Genomic DNA, 22281 nt, shown 5'->3' on the forward strand with positions numbered 1-22281 from the left:
TGTTTATGTATGATTTTATCTAGAACATGGAAATGCTTATGTTGCCACACATTAGTATTAGTTTATTTCCCTTATTGAGAGGTGTCTCACCCCGAATTACATGAAATTTTCAAGAACCCCTAATAGGAGAGCGGATAAAGCTCCGCTGAGATAGATTCAGTTGACCTTCCCTTTTTCAAGGGTAAGTATTTTGTGAGGGTTGGATATATTTTTGTGAGAAGTGACCCTAGGACTCTTTTGGGATGTATATTTATAAATACAATGGGTGTAGTAACTCTGGTATTGAGATGAATGATATTGTATTTGGTATTATGAGTTATTTATGATTTTATGTTCCCTGTTGCTTAGGCTTCCGTATTATATTTCTGGTATGTCCCTAGTACCCACGGGTTCAGGTTGATTATGACCTACTGGATTTGATATGTTGATATTGTATTTTATTATTTAAAAGGAAAAAAAATATATGTGAAAATTAAGCAGGTCGTTATACCTATACTTTGGTATTGTATTTCGTTGTCTACTAAAGTCTACAGAATCTAGCAACTTAGGCTCTGATACCCAACTGTGACGCCCCGATTTTTGTAGAAATTTTTTTTATAAACAATAATAAATATTCACTCGTCATCGACAATATTTGCAAATTGGTTACGTCAACAACCATGTTACCACTCATATGACCCGACCCACATTGGGTACCAGGTAAAAAGTTATTTCATTGATACAACCTAACAGTGGAAGATGGGATATACATAACAATCAGAATACAATACCCAGAGTATCAACATACATATATAAATACATTACCACCATATACCCAAAAATAACTTAACTCTAGGGGAATTACACCCCTCCCTGGTCCAAGAACTCACCTTATGTGTTAGGGTCTCAGCTCTCTATGGTCTCAGAGCTCTATCACCTAGTCTATCCCTGTTCCCCAAAAAATTTAGATAATTTGGGTGAGACACATCTCAGTAAGAAGGATAAATTATTTACAATGTGTGGTAATATGAGTTCAGTTATAGCACACTTTACTTCAAGTCATTATTTCATCTGAGAAAAATACACTCATAAACATATTCTCATAATCATATAGATATACAACACATGATTTTATAAGCTTTAAAACCATTTCTCAAATTCAATTATTTCCAACACATATTTACTCGCGAAGTTCTTAAGAATAGGGACGACTACTCGCCCATACAGGTAGCTTCTCTTAGGCTTAACACGTTATGTAGCCAGATATAACCACACCTAATACTTATCAAGACACTCACCTTACTCAATAAGCCCTTAGGCGGAGAGTTTCACTTCGCTTCAGTTATTTATATTATTAACTCACTCGGATCCATTTCTCAATTTTATCATTATTTATTTCTCATTTTCCATTATTTCTTTCACTTCTCATTTTAGCCTATTTCTATCATTCTTTCACTTTCCGTTTCCATTTCACTGTTTGACTCATGAGTATCCTTGGTATCTGGTACCAACATCGTGTCTGTAACCCATGGCTACCTTGAGGATCTTTCTTTCCACGTCTTGCTTCCCCCCATAGTCAAGGTTGTGGAAGCATGGCGTGGAAAGAAAGATCCTTAGAGTAGCCATGAGTTACAGACGCGATGTTGGTACCAGATACCAAGGATACTCATGAGCTGGATAGTAAAATGGAAACGGAAAGTGAAAGAATGATAAAATGGGCTAAAATGAGAAATGAAAGAAATAATGAAAATTGAGAAATAGAGAATAATAAAATTAAGAAATGGATCTGTGTGAGTTAATAATATAAATAATTGAGACGAAGTGAAACTCTCCGCCTGAGGGCTTACTAAGTAAGGTGAGTGCCCTGACAGATATCAGATGTGGCTATACCTGGCTGCATAACGTGTTAGGGCAAATAGAAGCTACCTGTATAGGCGAGTAATCTTCCCTATTCTTAGGAACTTCACGGGTAAATATGTGTTGGAAATGATTGAATTTGAGGAATGATTTTTAAGCTTCTAAAAGCTTGTATTGTATATCTATATGATTATGAGAATTAGTGTATTTTTCTAAAATGAAATGTTGATTTGAAAAGTAGTGTGTTATAACTGAACTCATATGGCCACAGACTGTAAATAATTTATTCCTTCTTACTGAGATGTGTCTTACCCAAATTATCTAAATTTTTCAGGGAATAGAGATAGGGCAGGTGATATAGCTCTAAGACCTCAGGGAGTCGAGACCTTGACACACAGGGTGAGTTTTTGGACTAGGAGGTGTAATTCACCTAGAGTTGAGTTGTTTTTCAGTATGGGATGGTAATGTATATATGTGTGTGTGTGTGTGTGTGTGTGTGTGTGTGTGTTTGTTGATACTCTGGGTATTGTATTCTGGTTGTTAAGTATATACTATCTTCTGCTGTTAGGTTGTTTAAATGAAATAAATTTTTACCCGGTACCCAATGCGGGTTGGGTCATAAGAGTGGTAATAGGGTTGTTGACGTAGCCGATTGGCGAATATGGTTGATGACGAGTGAATATTTATTATTGTTTTAAAAAAATTGTATGAAAATCGGGGTGTCACACCTTCAAGCTCAACATCTTTGTTTGGAATGACTTCCGTTTTGGGACGAACAATAAAGGAAGACCTTGGAAAAGTGTAGTGTGGATATATGAAAACACCAGACCAGGCTATATGGATGTCTCCCCTCATTCTTGGCCAACCTCTTTTCTTTTTTATAGAGTTATAGCATCAGCTCTATCCTAATTTGTTCGGTGGAATCCCAAGTCGAAAGTATCCTCATGGTTCTTCAGTGTCACTGGTTCAGTTATCTCTTATAGATGTAATCAAAGTCCTTTGCCCACCTCATAGTTTTGTTTTAGCATCTATTAGACCAACATCATACTTATCTTTTTAATCTTTGATTTAGGAGCTTCAAAATATTCACTGATGTAGGTGGGGAATGGTATCTCAAAAGCATGAAAAAAACTTTTGATTTTCTTATCATTAGTCCTAATGCGAAGCACTATTTCTGAACTGTATACCCTATGACTCTCTTCTTCTTTCACTTTTATCAGATGATTCTTAAATACAAATTTCAGTTTTTAATGCAAAGAGGATCATACAATCCTTACTATGTGGATCCATGGACACTCCATTAACATGTTGAACGACAAAACAATATCTAGGACTTAAAATATGATAGAAAATGTATATGGCCCAATCTCAATGTCTAGATCAATCTCTCCTACAATTTCTCTAGTTATTCCATCAACGACCTTGACCGTGAGACTTCTCTTTCTTATCAATGAATTGTCCACCTCAATGTCATTAATGTGGTGTAAGGGCACACATTGAGAACAAACTGATTATCCGATAGGACTTGGGATACAATCATCTTTCCATGCTTGACTAAGATGTGCAGCAGTCTTACATGGCCTCGCCCTTCCGGTGGGATCTTGTCATTTGTGTATGCTATGTAGTTGACAACCAGTATTGAACTAACAAGGTTTTTAAATTGTTCCAATGACACATCTTGGATCACATATGAATTGTTTAGTACCCTTATCAAAGCGTTCCGATGGCCCTTAGAGGCCATGAGCAACCTAAGTTTTGGACCCAATTCTTCAAGGTCAGGAAATTTTCTATAGCATGCATGTCTAGGAGAATTCATATGAAATTCTCATGTTACATTTGGGTTATGTTACCATATATGTTGTCCCGAACTCATTAGGATAGGTATTATTTTTCCTTAGGCTTAGAGTTGTCTGTATAGTTTAGTCAAAGGAATTGGTAGAGTGGGGAACTCTCGTTGAGGTTTGGGACTTGGATTGGCCTAGTTGGAATTTAATGTAGTTAAAGGGGTGGAGATTGCTTGGGGATTGGCTGTAGGGGTGGGCGGGGTGGTGTAGGTGTAGATGGGTTGGGGGGAGGTTGGTTGATTCGAGGCTTTACTCAGGCTACCATACTAACCCCTCATTCCTTCTTCTCCTTTTTGACAAATAATTTTTTCTTCCTTACATTTTGTTCAATATGTTGACTATAGTTCACCATCTTTCTTGTAATTAATCCATTCTCGATTTTCTCCCCGATTGCCACAACAGTTGTAAAGCTAGACAAACTGTGGGGGATCAACCTGTCAAAGTATATGCCCTTTAACGTCAACGCAAATCTGGATACAACTTTTGTGTATATTAGAGGTGGGTGTACTTATGCAGCTATTTCCCTCCACCTTTGTACATATTCCTTAAACGTCTCTAAATCATTCTTTTTTATATTTAGCGAACTTTTACAGTCGAGCGCCGCATCTATGTTGAACTAGTATTGCCTCAGAAGTAGATTGGCAAAGTCTCTCCATTTTTGGACCTAGTTTTTGTCCAAGGATGCATACCATTTCAATGTTAGACCTATAAGACTCTCATGGAACACATGCATTTGAAGCTTTTGGTTTTTGGCATAGGGTGCCATTTTCCTAGTATACATTGGAGATGGATCTTTGGGCAGCCTGTTCCATTGTACTTGTCAAAATCTAGTACTTTGAACTTTTCGGGCAACACCACATCTGTAAACAAACATAGATCATTGATGTCTCCTACCTCAAATTTTTGCAAACCTTGGATCAACCTCAACTGTTCCTCTTTATAGGTTATCCTATCCTTATTAGTGGTAGACTGTCCTTCTTCTTCTTATGGCTTAGGTTGCTCCATAGATGGGGTTTGCCCGATGATTTTTATGAAGATTAGCTCCGAAGGGATTGGTGCTGCATGAGGGGATTGAGCCTCGTCAATCATTTGTGTTTTCCCTTTCATCATTCACACTAGCTCAACTATGGCTTTTTTCCTAAGGACTCTATCCTTTGTATGTCAATGTCTCCCCACTTTAACTTGACTCTAACTTATCCATGCTTCTAGATTTTGCTCGAGTAATAATAGGGTCTTGAGCAACATGATGATGCCTCTTTTGGGGCGAAATTTTGAAAATTTTCTTTTTGTTGCACATAAAGTCATGACACAAGCTAGCAAAGGGGATCATTGAAATAAGTAAAAAGAAAAAAAATCTTTGCATCATGAACACAACATGATATGGGATGCTTGATTTTGTAGAGCATATGGGGATTAACCATCCCACGAGGACATACTACTGTAGTTTTCATACATTCATCTATAGAATTACACTACTTGAAAGAGGCAAACGAGAGAGTTTTTATTTATAATTTTTATAAAAATCAATTATAGTTAGCACTAGGAAGAGCACTTGCATTTTGCTCTTCATACACCTCACTTACTCTCTTAAAATAACTCAATACATTTGAAAGTAGAGAGAACTTGATTGGCGCCATCTGGTCTAGCGTCTCAATGATCCTCAGGTATAAATCCTAGGTGGCTCGTCCGACCTATTGAAGAAGGTAATCCAAGGCCATCAACTTGTCTTGCTTGTTGTGATATACACTAGTGATGATGCGAAACTTTGCTCTAGTGTCCCTCTCCACAGCTCGAAGGACTGCACACAATTCCTCCCTCTTCTTAGTGGCCTCCTCCAGTTGATCAACATAATCTTTATGACGTGAAGGTCCAATTGCTGCTCTTGATTCTATAGTCGAGCCTCTCAAAGCCTTGCTCCCAACTTTTGGCTTATTGCCATCAACTGGTGAAATTGCTCTTGTACCTATAAGGTTTTCTTAGCCCACTGAATCCTCTTGCCATCAAGCTCTATCCTTTACCTTTTCAGTGCTTGGTTCTTTATAGTCACCTAATCAACCTCTGACTGTAGCCTCTTCCTGGTTGACTCATGCTCATATTTTTGCTCCTTTGATGTTTGCCATAAACTCTAGTTTAGCTAAGTTAGGTGTCAATCCTAACCCTCAAATTTTTTTCTTCTTGGACCTTTCCTTGTAATTCTTCACCCAATCTCTTATTCTACCCCTTTCAACTTTTGGACCTTCTCCTACCATTATTGATGGTAAATATATTGGCAAGCCCTAAACTCCTAATAATAATCCTCTAGGTCAATGGGCCAACACATGGGCTTATTGGGCCTTTGTGCCCTCATGACCTTATAGAATTTGTCTCGCCTTTCTTGCTAGGCTAGGTTACCAATAATGATGCGTGAGGTACACTCGCCTTTCTTTAGGATTTTAAGGGCTGGACTAGGCTACCTTGGCCTCCTTGATCTTCTCTTCTACTAATGTTCCCTTATATTTAAATTGGAACTCGCCCAAGTAGGCTATCCAATTAATGAACTAGGGATGTCCTATTTGTCAAAGTGTGAGAAATAGTGCATAATTCATGCAGCCTCGAACACCAAAAAGTGGGACCCAAGAGTGCCCCATATATTAGTAACATTGGGTGGAGAGTCATCACTTGGCTATCCATTCCACCCTTGGTTGTTTCAAACTATTGACAGCCTCTGCCAATGGTTTCGAGTACACTCTATTCTTGTGTTCCTTTCCTGCATGAAGGCACTTCTAAAAAGGTTCAGAGCAATTTGGCCAATGAACCCCATATACAGTAACTGCATGCAGTATAAAAGAGACCCTTTCCCTTTCTTTTGACAAAAATTGAAATAGAGGAAGGTTTCGACAAGGATGGCTAGTACGAGGCACTCTTCCCTGTGCTCAATTTCTAAGAAAACTATGGTAGCTCAATAGTCAACAATATGCACTGCTATAGGTAGGAAGACTAGACTGTGAATGGTGAGAGCTATAGTTGCAAACATAAATATGAGGTAGAATCAGCAAGATGATTCTTGAATATTTTCTCCAGATTGGCCCAGTGCCATCCTTCTATCCCTCATTTCTTTTAAACGTTGTTGATTATCTCCTTAGCTTGGCCTCCTATGGCCCAGATCAATGCTTGACTGGAGTTGACTTCCAAATTATAGACATACACTCGATCATGTGCTAGTTTGGGAATCCAACTATTAACGATACCAAGTCTGTAGGCCCAAAGGTGAAGGATTGATATAATGGGTCCTAGTGTTGTACCAAGGTGTCAAGAGCCCTTTAGTCGACATCCACCTTTAGAACATCGATGATGTGCCCGTATTTGGTCCTAAAGTCCTAGTGATCCTCCTTTGAAAGCTGATTCCAATAGCCGAGGATACTACTAATGTCTTGTTTCTTCTGCCACAACTTCATTTTTTCTGGTAGGGTGCCCTGATAGCCCTCGACAATGCGTCTAACTCGACAGCCTACTGCCTTTCAAAGTCTAGCACCTTTTTGGGGATCTTAAGAATTTCCTTTGGCATATTGTATCTAGATGCAATATACTATGCATAAAATGATAAACTAGCAACACAATTTAACTTACCGAGTTGCTCCCAGTGTCCTAATGTTATGCACGGTTGAAAGACATGGTACCTATCTCCAAACTAAGGGCAAGAGACTACTCGTGGTTTGCTAGTGCATAGTTTGAGCTCTAGCTTACAGTTCTAAAGGTCCCCAAAAATCTTCAAAGAGAATATCTCGAGTGACGAGATTTTTATGAGATCTATACGAAGGACTAAGCCCCACGAAAGCCCCACTACTTCTCCCCTCTCCTAATCTCTAAAAGGTGGGAGTTGGGTATATGACTTGTGTAGTGTTAGTGTTTAGAGGGTGATGAGAGCATGACGTCACAAAACAAGTATTGAAAAGCAATCACATAATAACATCCATACACACATAAAAAGAGATAGGAACATAAATAACACAAACATAACAAGAAAAACACACACAATAACACAGGTGACTCAACTTTCAAAAGTCTCTTGTGGAGTTGCCAAAGTTGTCGATGTTGGGTTTCGCCTAGGGAAAAGGCAATTCCCAAATGAGAGGAGTTTTGGAAAAAAAGAAAGGGGCAAAACAATGAATCGCATGACATGGAATTGCCATATTATTTAAAAAAAAACATAGGAAAAATAAAGAAAAATCTTGAAAAGGTCTTCGAAAATAAGATTTTGAATTTGAGAATATATTTGTAGATAGGAAAATTGATTAGCCAACCATCTAATGATTAACCATTTAACACCTCTATTGACACCCATTCAAAGAATGGTTACGGCACTTATACATGTGCGCGCGCGCGTATCTCTTAAGGAAAAAACAACATTTTGTGAAATCTGTATGTGGGACTAAACCCCACTGAAAAAATAACAATTCAAATTCTACCACTCTCTTTCAAGAATAAAGAAATGATTATAGAACACAAAGTTTCGAATTTCTTGTAACACTTTTGTGCATGACTAGTCCTAATCTTTAAAAATAATTTATTTCTCATTAAGTATGAAACACATATATTAGACCGTCAATTATGGGTTAATTGTGTAGATTTGTTTGATCATGTGTATGCTTTTATCAGCAATGTCCATTTCATCCAATTTTTTAAATTTAAATATTTGTAATATCTACACCTTATTCAATCAATATATTTTTAAAAAATAAAAAACCATGACAATTGAATCTCATTTTGGCAGCATATATAATTTTTTTTTTGCTATTTCCACAGGATTTTGCAGGCATAAAATTTCAAGCGAGCATGACAGGTGTTGGCCACATGGCGGGCACAGGCCCGGCTCTACTCTCCATCTTCTATCATACCCACTTACTAAATCCTTCCATAAATCCTCCCCCATTTTCTTAGAGCTCCGCAGCAGGAGGGGTTGCGGAGGTTCCAGGAGCTAGGGCTCTCACTTTGGGGTTTTTCAAGGTCACAGCAAGCGTCCATGGCGAAGAAGAGGAAGTCTGATGCCACCCGGCTCGACGAAGTGGATCGGACCATGTACACCTCCTTCTGCGGCGCCGCCAATTCTCTGTCTCAGCTTTACACTCAGGCGATGAACCACCAGAGGCTCTCCTTCCAAGCCGGTGAACGTCATGCGCAGGTCTGATTGCTCTGTCTTTGTGTGTGCTTTTAATGTTTTTGTGATATTTGGTAGGCTTGATTTGATGGGGTTTCTCTGTTTGGGGTTTTGTTTGCTGCGTATGCCACATATTTGGATTTTCTGGAATGGGTTAGTTGAATGGATTCTTGAATTATTCTTGTAATTGGGTGTATTCACATAATCATTTTTTATGCCAATCTTTGTCTCGAAGTTCATTTGATGTATTGTCTGTTTTGGCTCGAGGATCTTATGATTTGCGTAGGTAGCATGAACCCGAACTTATAAAACATACTGTTTCTTGAACCAATGTGGGATTTAAAATAATCCTTCCATACGCCATTATATGCTCCAATTGAAGGAGAGTGTATGTGTATTGTTTGGTTTGAGCCCTTCATCTCAAAGTCTGACTCTGCTTTTTTCATAGGTGGTGCAAATCGTTAATACTGAAAATTGTCTCGGCGCACATTAGGCTCATGAGCCTCACATCTTGCTCTTAACTTTGTCTTTTTTGGTTTGGGTGAGAAGTCTAGAGTTTTTTTCAACTTTCAGTAAATGTGGGAATCAAGCCCCTCCATTACTTGCATACTTAGGCAAAGCACATTTGACAAAAAGACATGGGCTTCCCTGCACAAATCTCCTTGGACATTTGATTTTTTCTTCAATTATGTCTCCATTAATTTAACCTCATGAGGGGGTATAAGATCATGTCTTCTTGTGTTTGGAAAGAAACTTCTTGTAAATGAGATGACACATTTACTCCTAAGATTCCACTAATCTGAGCTTAAGGTTTTTGTTCCAAGTATATGCCTTCATTGTCAACAATTTGAATAACTCCTTCAGGTTATGATCATCATCCCAACCATAGGCTCCTGTCATCTCCGCAAATTTCATTTGTCCTTCTCTGTCAATCAAAGAGTCCAAAGTCAGGAATCACATACATCCTTGGGTAAGGTTTAGTATTGAATGAAAAATGGAAGGGAATATGAAATCCTATCTTGTGAGCATGGATCTATTCTTTTGTGTTCTATTATCTTTTCCAACTCCTTTGTGATAAAAGAGAGTCAAGGTTTGGGAATAAAATTTAACAGGGCATGCAAGATGAATCTACCGTCTTGGACTTGTTGATTGGCGGATGCTGTGGATGTGGTAGGTCTTTGGTGGAGTGTTTTGGGGTTAGATGCTATAGGAGCTGTTGGAAGGAGTTGATTAATGGTATACATAATTTGGTGAAACTTCTTCAATATTCTCTTTGAAGTACAAAATGCCTTCTTTTGAGAAAGCTACAATACCTGCATCATATGAGTCATGTAACTGACAAGTTCAGGAAGTTTTTTCTCCTAATGGCATGATCTCTCAAGTTTGCTGTGTTGTTGGCATCTTGGTTGGCCAGGACTGAAGCTTCCAGGTAGCTGCCTTGCTTGAGTGCCATCACCTTGCATAGTAACACACTCTTTTTTTCGTGGAGTAACTTGGTGTAAGTGCACATGCAACGTAAATAGTAGGAAGGGCCTAGATAGAAGAACTAGGTAGTCCTTAGAAAACTTAGGTGCTGAGGTGTTGAGTGAGGGAGTTCAGCTTTTAAGTAAATAAATAAACAGCACATGTTATTTGTTTCGTTGGCTAGGGGGAGAGACATCATTAATGGGACATTGCAAATGTTATGTGGTCCTATAGATTTCCACTTTTCATCTTTTTTAACGCCATATTAACTTCAAGGACTCTAATTTAGTGAATAAATTTCCTATTTTTGTTCTTCTACTCATTTGTCACTTTCAAGTTCAATATTTTATTTTGGTTTTCATTAAATAAACTATCACAGTATTTTCGCCACCTCTATTTTATGCCTTCTTCTATAGTTAAGGCATTTTTATTCTTGTCCTTTATACATTTTATATCACCTAAATCTTTGCATTTTCTTTCTCTAGCTCTAGCAAGTTTTAAAATGTCTCTTCCTCCTTTTGTGTCTAGTCTAGTATATAAAGTATCATAAGCCCTATGTTTAACTTTAGTAATCGTCTTTTTTGCATTACTTCTTGCCTCTTTATAGTTTTCAAGATTTTCTATATTTCTACAACTTTGCCATATTTTATACCGGTTTGTCTTAACGGCTTTTTGGTAGCCATTTTATTCCAAACAATATTTGCATCTACCTTACCCCTTACTATCCAATCAAACTCTTTGATAATTTTATCTTTTTATTTTGCTATATTATCTCCCTTCAAGCTCCACCATCTAGTTCTGTTTGTGTCGATTTATATTAGTCTTTCTCTTCCATTTTTTAATATGTATATCTAATACTAAGACTCTATGTTGCATAGCCAAATTTTCGCATGGGATAACTTTAGGGATAACTTTACAATCCTTACAAGATATGCGATCTCTGTTCCTAGTTAAGAAAAAATCTATTTGACTTTTATTATGTCACTCTTGAAAGTTATTAAGTATTCTTCTCATTTTATAAAACAGGTATTCAATATAACAAAATCGTAATACATGGCAAAATCTAAATTTGTATCACCAACCTCATTTTTAGCTCCATATCCTTGACCTCCATGTATCCTCTTATGCCCTGTATTATCCTTTCCAATGTGTCTATTCAAATCAACTTCTATGGATGTATTTTTAGAAATTGGTATTCCTTATAAAATGCTATTCATATCTTCCTAAAATTGTCTTAGCATACATACTAATGACACTCACTATCTCCTAGCCTAGAGTTATTTTAATTTTAATGATCTTATTCCCTATTCTTTTGACTTCTACTACATTATCTTTTAGGTCTTTTTCTACAATAATTCCTATCCTGCTTTTATTTTTTTATTTTTTTATTTTTTTATTTTTTATGTTTCTCTTTTCTAGTGTACCAAAGTTTAAATCTTGATTTTTCAATTTCTCTAGTTTATCCCCAACTCATTTAAGAGTCCCTATTTTCTAAGTTTCTAATCTATTCCTAGTTTCTTGTGCTAACTTATTAGCCCTCGCCCTTCTATATTGACTTGGTCTATTCCCTTGACTTAGGTGGATTTGGTAAGAATTCATGATATAAAGATCTGACAAAGTTTTACATTGGCTGTCAGCTACCTAACACAACCCTACTGCTTTATCTAGGTTTGGGATTGACTATGTGTACAAAGATAATTTGTATTACACAAGTGAGGTACAAGTTAGAGTATTTTATCTTTTCTGAATGTGAACTTATTTCACATGGACAATTTTCTAAATCACACCCTACAACCAATGAAAACCACAAAAACACCACAATGCATTTAAAAATGCAAAGCATACAATTTTGGCATGTGAATCCAAGTAGACTAAAATTCAAAAAACTTGTGCCATAGTACTTTTTGGAAAATTTTTTATATACGACAAGATTTGCAAATGGAAAACACAAAAATGCATATGTTAAGCCTATAGATCATAAACACAAAATTTACTCCACTAACCAATAATTGAAAATAGTAATAATACTAATAAAAAGAAAGAACAAGAGAAAAAGAAATAACAAGATAGGTGAAGATTTCACTGGTGGCTAAAACTGAAGGGCAATGACAGCGTTCGACTGAAATACCACAATAAGTTCCCTTTGGCATTGAAAAATTTGATATTGCTAACAAAAAACCAATTGAAGAATATTGAAGCAATGAGGGATTGCAAGAATTCTTCAATCCAAGTTCAAGATTCAAATTCAAGATTGGTGGAGTTGAGTAGTCAATGGTGTTGACATAACCTCCCATTGGATTCATGTCCCCTTATACATAACCACCTTGATCAAAGCTAGATGTTCTTTTCTGAAATGATCTTTGAGATGAAATGTGCAATCTTGCATATTTTTAGACAAAATTATTTTGGCCCAAACCTTTGGAAGAACTTTGAATTTGTTGTTCCTAGAGGGGTGAAAAATATGAAAGCGCAAACAAATTTAAGGATTTGATTTCTTCACTTCCAAGAAAATAAAATTCAGGAAGTGTGTGTATATAACTCAATATTTCAGATTAGATAAGCTGGATGATGAAGAAAAGAAGAGAAGAGAGAGAGAGGCTCTGCAAGATGATGAAGAAACTTGTACAAGAAACCACCATGAAGAATACCAGAACAATGACGGCAAGAGAGGGAAGAGAAGGGAGGATGTTGGGCAACGACCAAGATGTTGAATTTCTTTGCTACCATGGCGAGCGATGGCTGAACCCAAAAAACCCGTTCAAGAGCATCTGATGAAGCATCAAACAAAATCAAGAAACTGGAAATTGCTGCTGAAAATAATTAGCAAGACGGGTCTGGTTTAATCTTTCTGAAATTGAAAGATCGTGGGCCTTCAATTTGTGATTTAATTGGCTGATCTTGGACGCTTTAAAGAACTCAAAATCGAGATTATGTATGTATGGGCTGAAAAATGGTGCTCTAAAAATGAGTGGCACAAACTGTAATTTTGGCGGGAAGTTGCAGATGACCAGCCTGCCGGGTGATGGTGGTTTGCTTCCAATTTCCAAATCCAAATTCTAATGACATCATTATAAATTCAACCAATGTCTTTCAAGAACAAAAGCAAAATAATGTCCCTTGAAACTGCACTTTTAAGATATTTTTTCACAATGATTATGCAGCCAATTAGCAGAATCATGCCTGTTGTGCTGATATTGAAAGCTAGTTTTCTTTTTCACTAATATAAATAGTCAGAGCCTCATAACCCATTATAAATGAACAGTAGTTCATGCATTGGGAAAAAAAAAATATTCTATGAGGGATCCATTTCGGATAATTTCTATCCTATCTTATTAAAGAAATGCCCTTTTGCATCCTGCAAAACTGTGCTTTGAATGGATTCAATCATTAAGGGAGTAAGTCATAGGCGCCATTTGGATTAAGATTTTGTTTGACAAAAAATGAAGAAATAAATTCATTTTTTAATATGTGTGTGCACATTTTTTTTTTCCCTAAATATCAAGTATTATTCTTATCTCTTCTAATAAATTTCTTTGTTTATCAAAAAATATATGAAGAAAGAGAATAGAGAGAGTTAAAATTTAGGAGAGGACAAGAGATCCTTTATCCCCCCCCCCCTGCGACAACAAAAAAATAAAAAGAAAAAAGAAAAAGGAAATAAACACAAAGGAAAAAAAAATAAAAAATAACAAACACTAATTAAGAAGTCCCCTTCCTATTATGATTATAGTCTTGCTAATTCCTGCTGATCTTTACTCGCTTTTCGTTTAACCCCACCCACTTGAGCTTCATTTCTTCGTGGATCATCCGACCATAATCTCATATTATCTAGAAGATTTTGATCTTAACACTAACCTTCTCCACAGGAGTAGCTAATAACCCATTCCTGTACTGATTATTTGCAGTAACGTCTACATCCAATCCCTATAAAAAATAAATACATCCTCCAAATCTTCAAGCAGAGGATACATATGAGAAATATCCCCCCATTCATCAGAAGAGTCGTCCAATTTTTCGCAAATCTCATCCAACAATTGACTACTATAACATGCAAAATCATTATCGCTTATTGTCCTTCTCTAAGATATTATTATTATTATTATTATTATTTTTTCTTCTGAAAATGATTTCCTCCTTTTGAGAAGGGCAAGAGTCTCCCCACCCCTACCCCCAAAACAATCCCCAAAGTTTGGATCAAGTCTAATCCATTTACACCCTAAATATGGGCCTGTGCTAAAGCCTGCCCGATATTAGATAATAAAGAAACTCCTACTTTTTCAAATAAGTGGCTCAAGTCCAATACCATGAGCAAAATCCCTGCCCTAATCTTCGTTGTCTCTCATCCTCCCCAAGAGGAACTCTAATCGCCTCTACCCCCTTTGCAACTCCTACCCAAATCCTAGCCACCTTGACTATAGAAGTCACCATCTTTGAATGAGAACTAATGGCTTCTGGATCAAATGCCTTCCTTCAATTGCAAGTCGTCCCCTCAAGTACAAATCCGACCTTCCCAGCAACCATTTCTTGGCTTCATGGCTGATTGCGTTGTTTTGATCCTTCCATATTTTCTATTCTTCATTACGATGTTCACTTGACCCCACAATACATGATCTTAGTGACTTACTTCATCTTCGGCACTAACATTGTGGTAGAGGTCTCTAGCTAGCTTCCAAAACTCGTTTCCAAAGCTTTGCTGCCCATCGCCTTTAGAGTGGCTAGGGATGAACACAATACATTTTCCTTTTTCATCTCAAATCTAACTCCAAGAACTCTCACACTTTGTCCAACCTCATATTAAAGGTCTTTCCTTCCTTCTGAAGTGAACCTTTGAACAACTCTAATGACATCTTCTATTGAATTCATGTGTACTCCTTCTCAAGAGAAAAGGGAAGGATTCACTAGAGAGAAGGAGAGTGTATCCCATCGCTAGAACGCCATGAGTTAAAATCTCTCTCTCTTTCTTGTTTTTGCAACCTATCCTTAGAGCTAGAAAAGAAAACACACACAAAAAAAAAAAGAAAGTAAAATCAACACTAAACCTAACAAACTCTAAAAATAAGAAATCCCCTCTTTAATCCCTCCCCACCATAATTGTCAGAGCTCTTTAAATTTGCGAATTCACATTGACCGATCAAATGACAGTCAACTTCAACGTGCTTTGTCCTCTCTTGAAACACTAGGTTACTAGCAATATAAATAGTAGTTGGACTATCACAAAAAGTCCATACATTAAGTTACCAAGAATCTTATTTATGATATTAGAGACTTAAACCACATGAGCTCATTGACAAGCCATAGTTTGATATTCTGCTTCCACACTAGATCTTGCTGCAGTAGCAGGTAACAAGATTATGTCGTACAAATCTACAATATCTTATAGTAGCCAATCATCAATTGAGCTAGCCCAATTGTATTAGAGTATACCATGATCTCACAATTTCTATTACATTTATATACCAATTGCTAGGAAAGCCTTTGGGATATCGTAGAATCCTACAAACAAAATCCAGTGCGGTTGTTTGGGATTTTCCATTAATTGACTCATCATCCCCTTATCAAAGGATATGTCACGTCTAGTAACAATTATGTAGACTAGCCAAATAGACTACCTATATCGAGTTCGGTTTTAAAGTTTGGTCCAACATATTTAGACAACTTCACGTTGGGATCTATAGGAGTATCAACTAGTTTAATGTGCAACATATGGATCTCACTTAGCAAGTCCAAGGTATATTTTTGGTGAAATAGGTTTAACCCCTTCATACATTGTGTAATCTCAATACCAAGAAAGTAATGCAAAGCACTCAAGTCATTGGTTTTAAGGTTTTCTTGAAGTCATTGCTTGACAACTGCAATCCCATTTTGAACACTGCCAGCAATGATAATATCATCAATATAATACTTGAAGTATCACGCTTGTCTCCTTTTTTTGCGGACAAAGACTGAATTATCAATGTAGCATTGGATAAAACCAAATGCAGAAACCATAGAACTAAATTTGTCAAACCAAGCTTGAGAAGGCCTTATGCAATCTACATATCTTACAAATCCACACCCCCCTCCCCGCAGCAATATGACTAGGAGGTTCCATGAATACTCTTCTTGCAAATCTCCACACAAGAAGGCACTCTTCACATCCAAGTACAAGGGTTAATCAAAATTAACTACATCAATTCATGAACATATTTTAGTCAATCAATGGGAGAGATTGTCTTAAAATAATCCAATACCATATGTTTGAGTGAGCTCCTTGGCAGTCAGTCAACCCTTAAGTCGTTAGGTAGAACTGCCTGGAAGATATTTGATGGTGTAGATCCAACAATAGCTAAGACTTGGAGAAAGATCCACTAGATCCCATGTCCCTCAAGTGGATGAGGCATCCATTTCTACATTTATTGTATGCTTTCACCCAAGGTTAATAAGTGTTTTAATATGTGAGGAAGGGATAAAAACAAGGGAAATGAACACAAAAGAACATATAGGACAAAAGGTGAAGAACTGAAGCATAATGAGCAATAGGACAAGCAACTAAAGATTGCTGAGTTCATATTTATTACCTTTTTCGTGAGCAGTTGGCAAATTTGAGTCACCTAGGATGGATCTCTAAAGCCAGAAAGCGTAATTGTTTTTTTTTGGATCAATAATTGATGGATTTGGAAGAGGAGCATAAGTTTCTTCCATAAGAATAATGAAGGGAACAAGGGTAGGAATAAGAGGATCAAGGGGGACTAGAAATCATTGTTGAGCTCAAAATAGATTCATATAAGGAGGACTCAGTACTACTATACTAAAGAGATAGGTGTCTTTAGAGTAATATTTGCACTAACATATTTCTTGTTATTGTGGGGATATAACATATATATCCTTTATGAGTCCTCAAGTACCCAACAAAGACACAACATGAGGAGTTAGCTTGCCTTGGTTGTTAGAATAGCACTTTACCTAAAATCTTTAGTTATTAAGTTAAATCTTAAGCTATTAAGTTGTGGGCCAACAATGTATATCGAGCTTTAACACTCCCTCGCAAATGTAACCTAAAAGCACGTGGAGAGATAAACACATGATAGATAACACGCATTATGGGAAATACAATAATTTTTTTAAACACCACATAATAAACATGGGCAATGAGACTAGAACCCAGGAACTCCTGCTAACCAACTCAGATACCATGTCAGAATGCCACTTTACTTGAAAGTTTAAGCCATTAGGTTGTGGGCCGACAATTTATATCAAGCTTTAATATTGACCATATAGAACATCAACAAAACATGTGCCTCCAAAAGATGTTTCTTGCTACATGATAACAAGGGAAATTTCCCTCCTTGAACACTGGAGGGCATCCCAAAAAAAAGGTTGTGAAAAAAGCATTTGTTTGAAGGGTCTAGGAACATGTATATGGAAGAGTAAAGGCTGTGTTACATTAAGGAAATGTCTATTTTTCTATTCAACTAGTCTATTTACATGATTTGTGATGAATAATCTCTTTGGCCAAGCAAAAATATTGAACCTCATTTTGAACATATTCAAATGCATTATTAGATTGATAAATTTGAATACTAATGCCAAACCGAGTTTTCATTTCTTCTAGATTTGAATAAATACATTAACAAATTTGGACCTGAAAATAAATCTAGGTTATGTGTGAAAATTATTCAAAGAAGACACAAAAATATTGATGACAAGTGAAATCATTGACTCTACATAGATCCAAAATATCTGAATGAATAAGAGATGACACTAATTTACTATGAGACAACTCTAGATGGGAAATGTGTCCAAATATGTTTTCTAATTGACATGCAGAACAATCAAAATGAGAAAGGGACTTGAACATGGGATAGACTTGTAGTTTTTGAATCAATGGATGACTCTAATGACATGCCATTGATCCAAAGAAACACCATAACCAGAAATTGAAAAAACAAGGATTGGATGTACCACTACAGCCATCGAAATAATGTATAGGCCATACTTCTCAAGCCCTTCACCAACCCTCTTCTGAAGATCTTGAATTAGAAGCAAAGAAGATCACATAACAATTATGAGATTTAGTTAATTGACTAATTGATAACAAGTTCAAGGAAAATTTAGGCACATATGGAGGAATAGAAGGAAACAAAGATGGGCCTTGATAGCACTAGATGTAGAAGATTGAGTTTGGGGTTGTTGAACCATGTGGACAAGATTGTTATACTCCTTTTGGGACATAGTAGATGATGTACTAAACTTTTTGGTAGCGTGGCCAGGTGCACTTGAAGTGTCAATACTAGAATCACCCTTGGCAAGAGCATTATTGACCCAAGTAAGTTTCCCATGGAGATCCCAACAGCAATTGATCGCGCCATGGACTCATCGTCTTGATACAATACCCCTGCCATGAGCTCCATCTAAATCTCTTTCTCTTCCTCCAACACTTCAGCTGCCACGGTTAGAGGCAGTGCTAACCATAGCTTAACTATCTTGGGAATAAGCTTGAAGAAGATTGAGAGCCATCATTGGTGATCCATTGGATTGTATTTGTGGATAGTATGGATTCTTCTACAAGCATCTAATCATGAACAGGTTGAAGCTCAAGAGTCAAACCTAGATAGAAACTTGGCAGCTAAGAACTCTACTCACTGTCGCTCAATCAACTCAATGTCGGAACTAACTGGTTGATAGATATTGAGTTCCTCCTACATATCCTTTAGATTGCTATAATACTTTGGGCCTACCTTCATGGTTTTATTTGAATAAGGTCAGAAGCATGAGTCTGTTTTCTATCTTGTGAGAAGCTTTCAGAAAGATCATCCTATACTGCCAGGGCTGTTTTATGGAATATCACGTTTGTAACAACTTATGACGCCATATTATTCCACAACCACAGGCTATATATTATACTCTTTTATCCAATCTTCATAGTCCTGGGAGACTGGAGATGGAGGAGAATGCGGCACATACTTGGACTCTCCTTTTGTGTTAATATACACATGCACTGCCTGAGACCACCTTGAGTTAGGGGATACAACCAATTTGATGGCTTTGATCTGTGCGATAACGTATCACCCAGAACTCTCTTTGTAGAGGCCATCAGAACTACCTTTAATATGCTACAACCAATGCACACCAGTTTTGGAAATAAACAACACAGAGACAATTCCAAATTAGGCAGCATATGCTAGTACAGAATAGCACTTTGGACCTTTAAAGATCTAGAACTTCAATAGGTATCTATGGCCATAGCTGAAGTTGCAATATTCTAGGAGGAATCACTTGATAACACCGAACAGGGATGGCCTCCACAAAGCACCAGGCACTTAATAAACAACCTGACAGCAGCTACAGGTATTGTGGCTGGCAACAACTAAAAGTGAGTGCAGGCAAGAACAGGAAATTCAGTCATGGAACACCAATTGAAATTAATGAGCTACTGGCGCAAGACCACAAGCTATCAATCACGAACATACGCAACATCATCATGCCACAAACAGCCACTGGAACATCAGAACAACAGCAGTATACAAGAAACAGTTTGCAGCTGAGCAAACTGCCATGGACAAATACAGTATCCAACCCTGGATTCTGCGCAGCCTAACGGAGAGGAATGGTGTCCCTGAATGACTCTTAAACCAACCAAACACTCAAATTTGAGAAATGACAATGGAAAGGTAAGAAGTTGAGGGAGTCTTGGAGTGAGGATGTGAGGGGCTAGGAAGGTTTTAGATTCATGAACAATTTGAAGAGGCTGAAAGAAAAATTGAAAGTGGACTAGGTAGGTGTTTGGAGACATTAGGCTAAAAAAGACCAGTTTTTATGAGGAGTTGGCTGATCTAGATAGTAGGGAATAAGTTACTATTCTCCTGGGGGTGTAAGAGCTGAAAAGAATATTATCAAAGAATGAATTTGAAGAGGTGATTAAGGAAATGAGAAGGTGGAGGCAGAAGAAGTTTAAATGGGTTAGAGAAGGTGATTGTAAGTGGGAAAATGAAGAAAAAATTTATTAGGGAGCTGGAGTTGGAAAGGGGGGATATTATCTTGGATAATAGTAGGATAACCTCACAGATCTCTGATTTTTACTGCAATTCGTTTTTCGAGGATGGCGAATATAGATAAATGGTGGGAGGGTTAGAGTGGGACCCTTTGTGTGATGATTAGATAGCTTGGCTAGAGAAACCTTTTGAGGAAGAGGAAATGAGATCTACCGTATTTGCAATGGAAGGGATAACGCTCTAGGGCTGGATTTTTTCAATTTGGCTTTTTTTTTTTCAAGAATGTTGGGTGGTGGTTAAGGATGATTAATGAAGGTTTTTAACGAATTTTATTGGAATGGGATTTTATGCAAGATTATTAATTCTACCTTCACAACTTTGGGGCCTAAGGAAAAAGCAGGTCTATGAAGATATCTGATTATAGACCTAATAGGTCTAGCATCCAGCATTTATAAAATAATCATAAAGTACTAGCTAGAAGGTTGGGTGTGGTACTTGATAAGACTATTACTAAGGTCCAAAGTGCTTTCATGGGGAGGAGACAAATTGCAGATGCGAATTATGATCGCAAATGAAGTTGTTGAGGATGTTAAGAGAAGGAAGAAGAGGCTTATTTTTAAGTTGGATTTTGAGAAAGCCTATGATAGGGTGAGTTGGCACCTCTTGGATAAGATTTTTATGAAGGGTTTTGAAGAGTGATGGTGAAGTTGGGTGAAAGGTTGTAAGTCTAATGTGTTTTATTCTGTGTTAGTGAATGGGGAGCCTAAATCTTGATTTTAGGCTATGACGGGGATTAGACAAGGGGACCCTCTTTCCCCTTTTTTGTTCGTTTTAGTGGTGGACACCTACGGTGGTTGATAGAGCTGTGGCTAGAGATTTAGTGAAAGGCCTGAGTGGGGAGGGAGGAGGTAATGGTTTCACATCTTCAGTTTGCTTATGGCACTATTTTCTTCTTAAAGGATCATAGGTCATCCTTTTCGAATTTTGGGGCTTCTTCATATATTCAAATGAGTTTTGGGAATTAAGATCAATTTGGAAGAGTGGTATGACGGCTATTAATATGTCATGGAGCATGTTAGGGAGTTATCCTCAGAGGTAGTGTGCGATGCTTTGGATTGACCGTTAATCTTATTTACGAGTTTCTTTTTTGTTGGGGGGGGGGGGGGTGGTGTTAATCCTAGATCCACTTGTTTTTGGGAGCCGGTTGTCAAAAGAGTGTCCAAGTGATTATATGGTTGGAAGGGTGCTCTCTTTTCTTTAGGAGGTGGGATTACTCTCATTTAAGCTTTGTCTTTCTAGTATCCCGCTGTATTTTATTTCTATTTTCAAAATTCCTATGTGGGCCAATGGTTGAGAGAATCATGAGAGATTTCCTTTGGTCAGGGGTGAGGGTGTTAGGGATCATTTGGTGATGTGTGAGGTGGTTCGTAGGTCTAAACGGGAGGGCGGCTTGGGTATTGGTAATTTGGTGTCTAAAATACACTGATCTCTTGGCCAAATGGCTTTGGTGGTTCCCTTTAGAGGTTTCTTCTCGATGGCATGAAGTTATAGAAAGCAAATACGGACTTGATGGTAACGGGTGGGATACTAATTCAGGTCCTACATGTTCTTCGGAAAGTTTGTGGAAAGCCATCTCTCAGATTTATTCCCTATACTAAATTTCTATTGAGTAGGGGTTGCAATATTCGCTTTTGGAAATACCTTTGGTTGGGGAATGTTGTTCTGTCCACCTCTTTTCCTCGCCTACTTTGTTTGAGCTTAGGACAGGATGGATCTATTTCTTCTTTTATTCTGGAGCCAGATGGTCCTTTAACTTCTTTGGATTTTCACTTTAGGAGACCCTTGAATGGTAGGGAGATGGAGGAGTTATCCTCCTTGTTAGTCTTCTTGTATAATTGTTGTCTCTCTTTGGAAGCTGATAGTTGCTATTGGTCTTTGGATTGGATCCCTTGGGGTTTTATTCCTGCAAATCTTTTTGTTAATTCTTGACTAGCTCTGGTTTTTCATTTTCTCTCTATAAAACTATTTGGAA

General features: G+C 37.4%; 1 protein-coding gene across 2 annotated transcripts in view; it reads left to right on the forward strand.

The window, feature by feature from the left end:
- Nucleotides 1-8460: 8460 nt before the first annotated feature.
- Nucleotides 8461-22281, forward strand: part of LOC131160503 (uncharacterized) — a 35090-nt gene continuing 21269 nt past the window's right edge. The window contains exon 1 of one of the 2 annotated variants that reach the window (XM_058116269.1): nt 8461-8838. In XM_058116269.1, coding sequence (XP_057972252.1) covers nt 8680-8838 — 159 coding nt within the window. In that variant the 5' untranslated portion in view covers nt 8461-8679. The remainder of the gene's footprint in view (nt 8839-22281) is intronic. The other variant, XM_058116270.1, reaches the window with a different exon arrangement.

Source organism: Malania oleifera, chromosome 7 (genome assembly GCF_029873635.1).
Source record: "Malania oleifera isolate guangnan ecotype guangnan chromosome 7, ASM2987363v1, whole genome shotgun sequence".
Taxonomy (NCBI): domain Eukaryota; kingdom Viridiplantae; phylum Streptophyta; class Magnoliopsida; order Santalales; family Ximeniaceae; genus Malania; species Malania oleifera.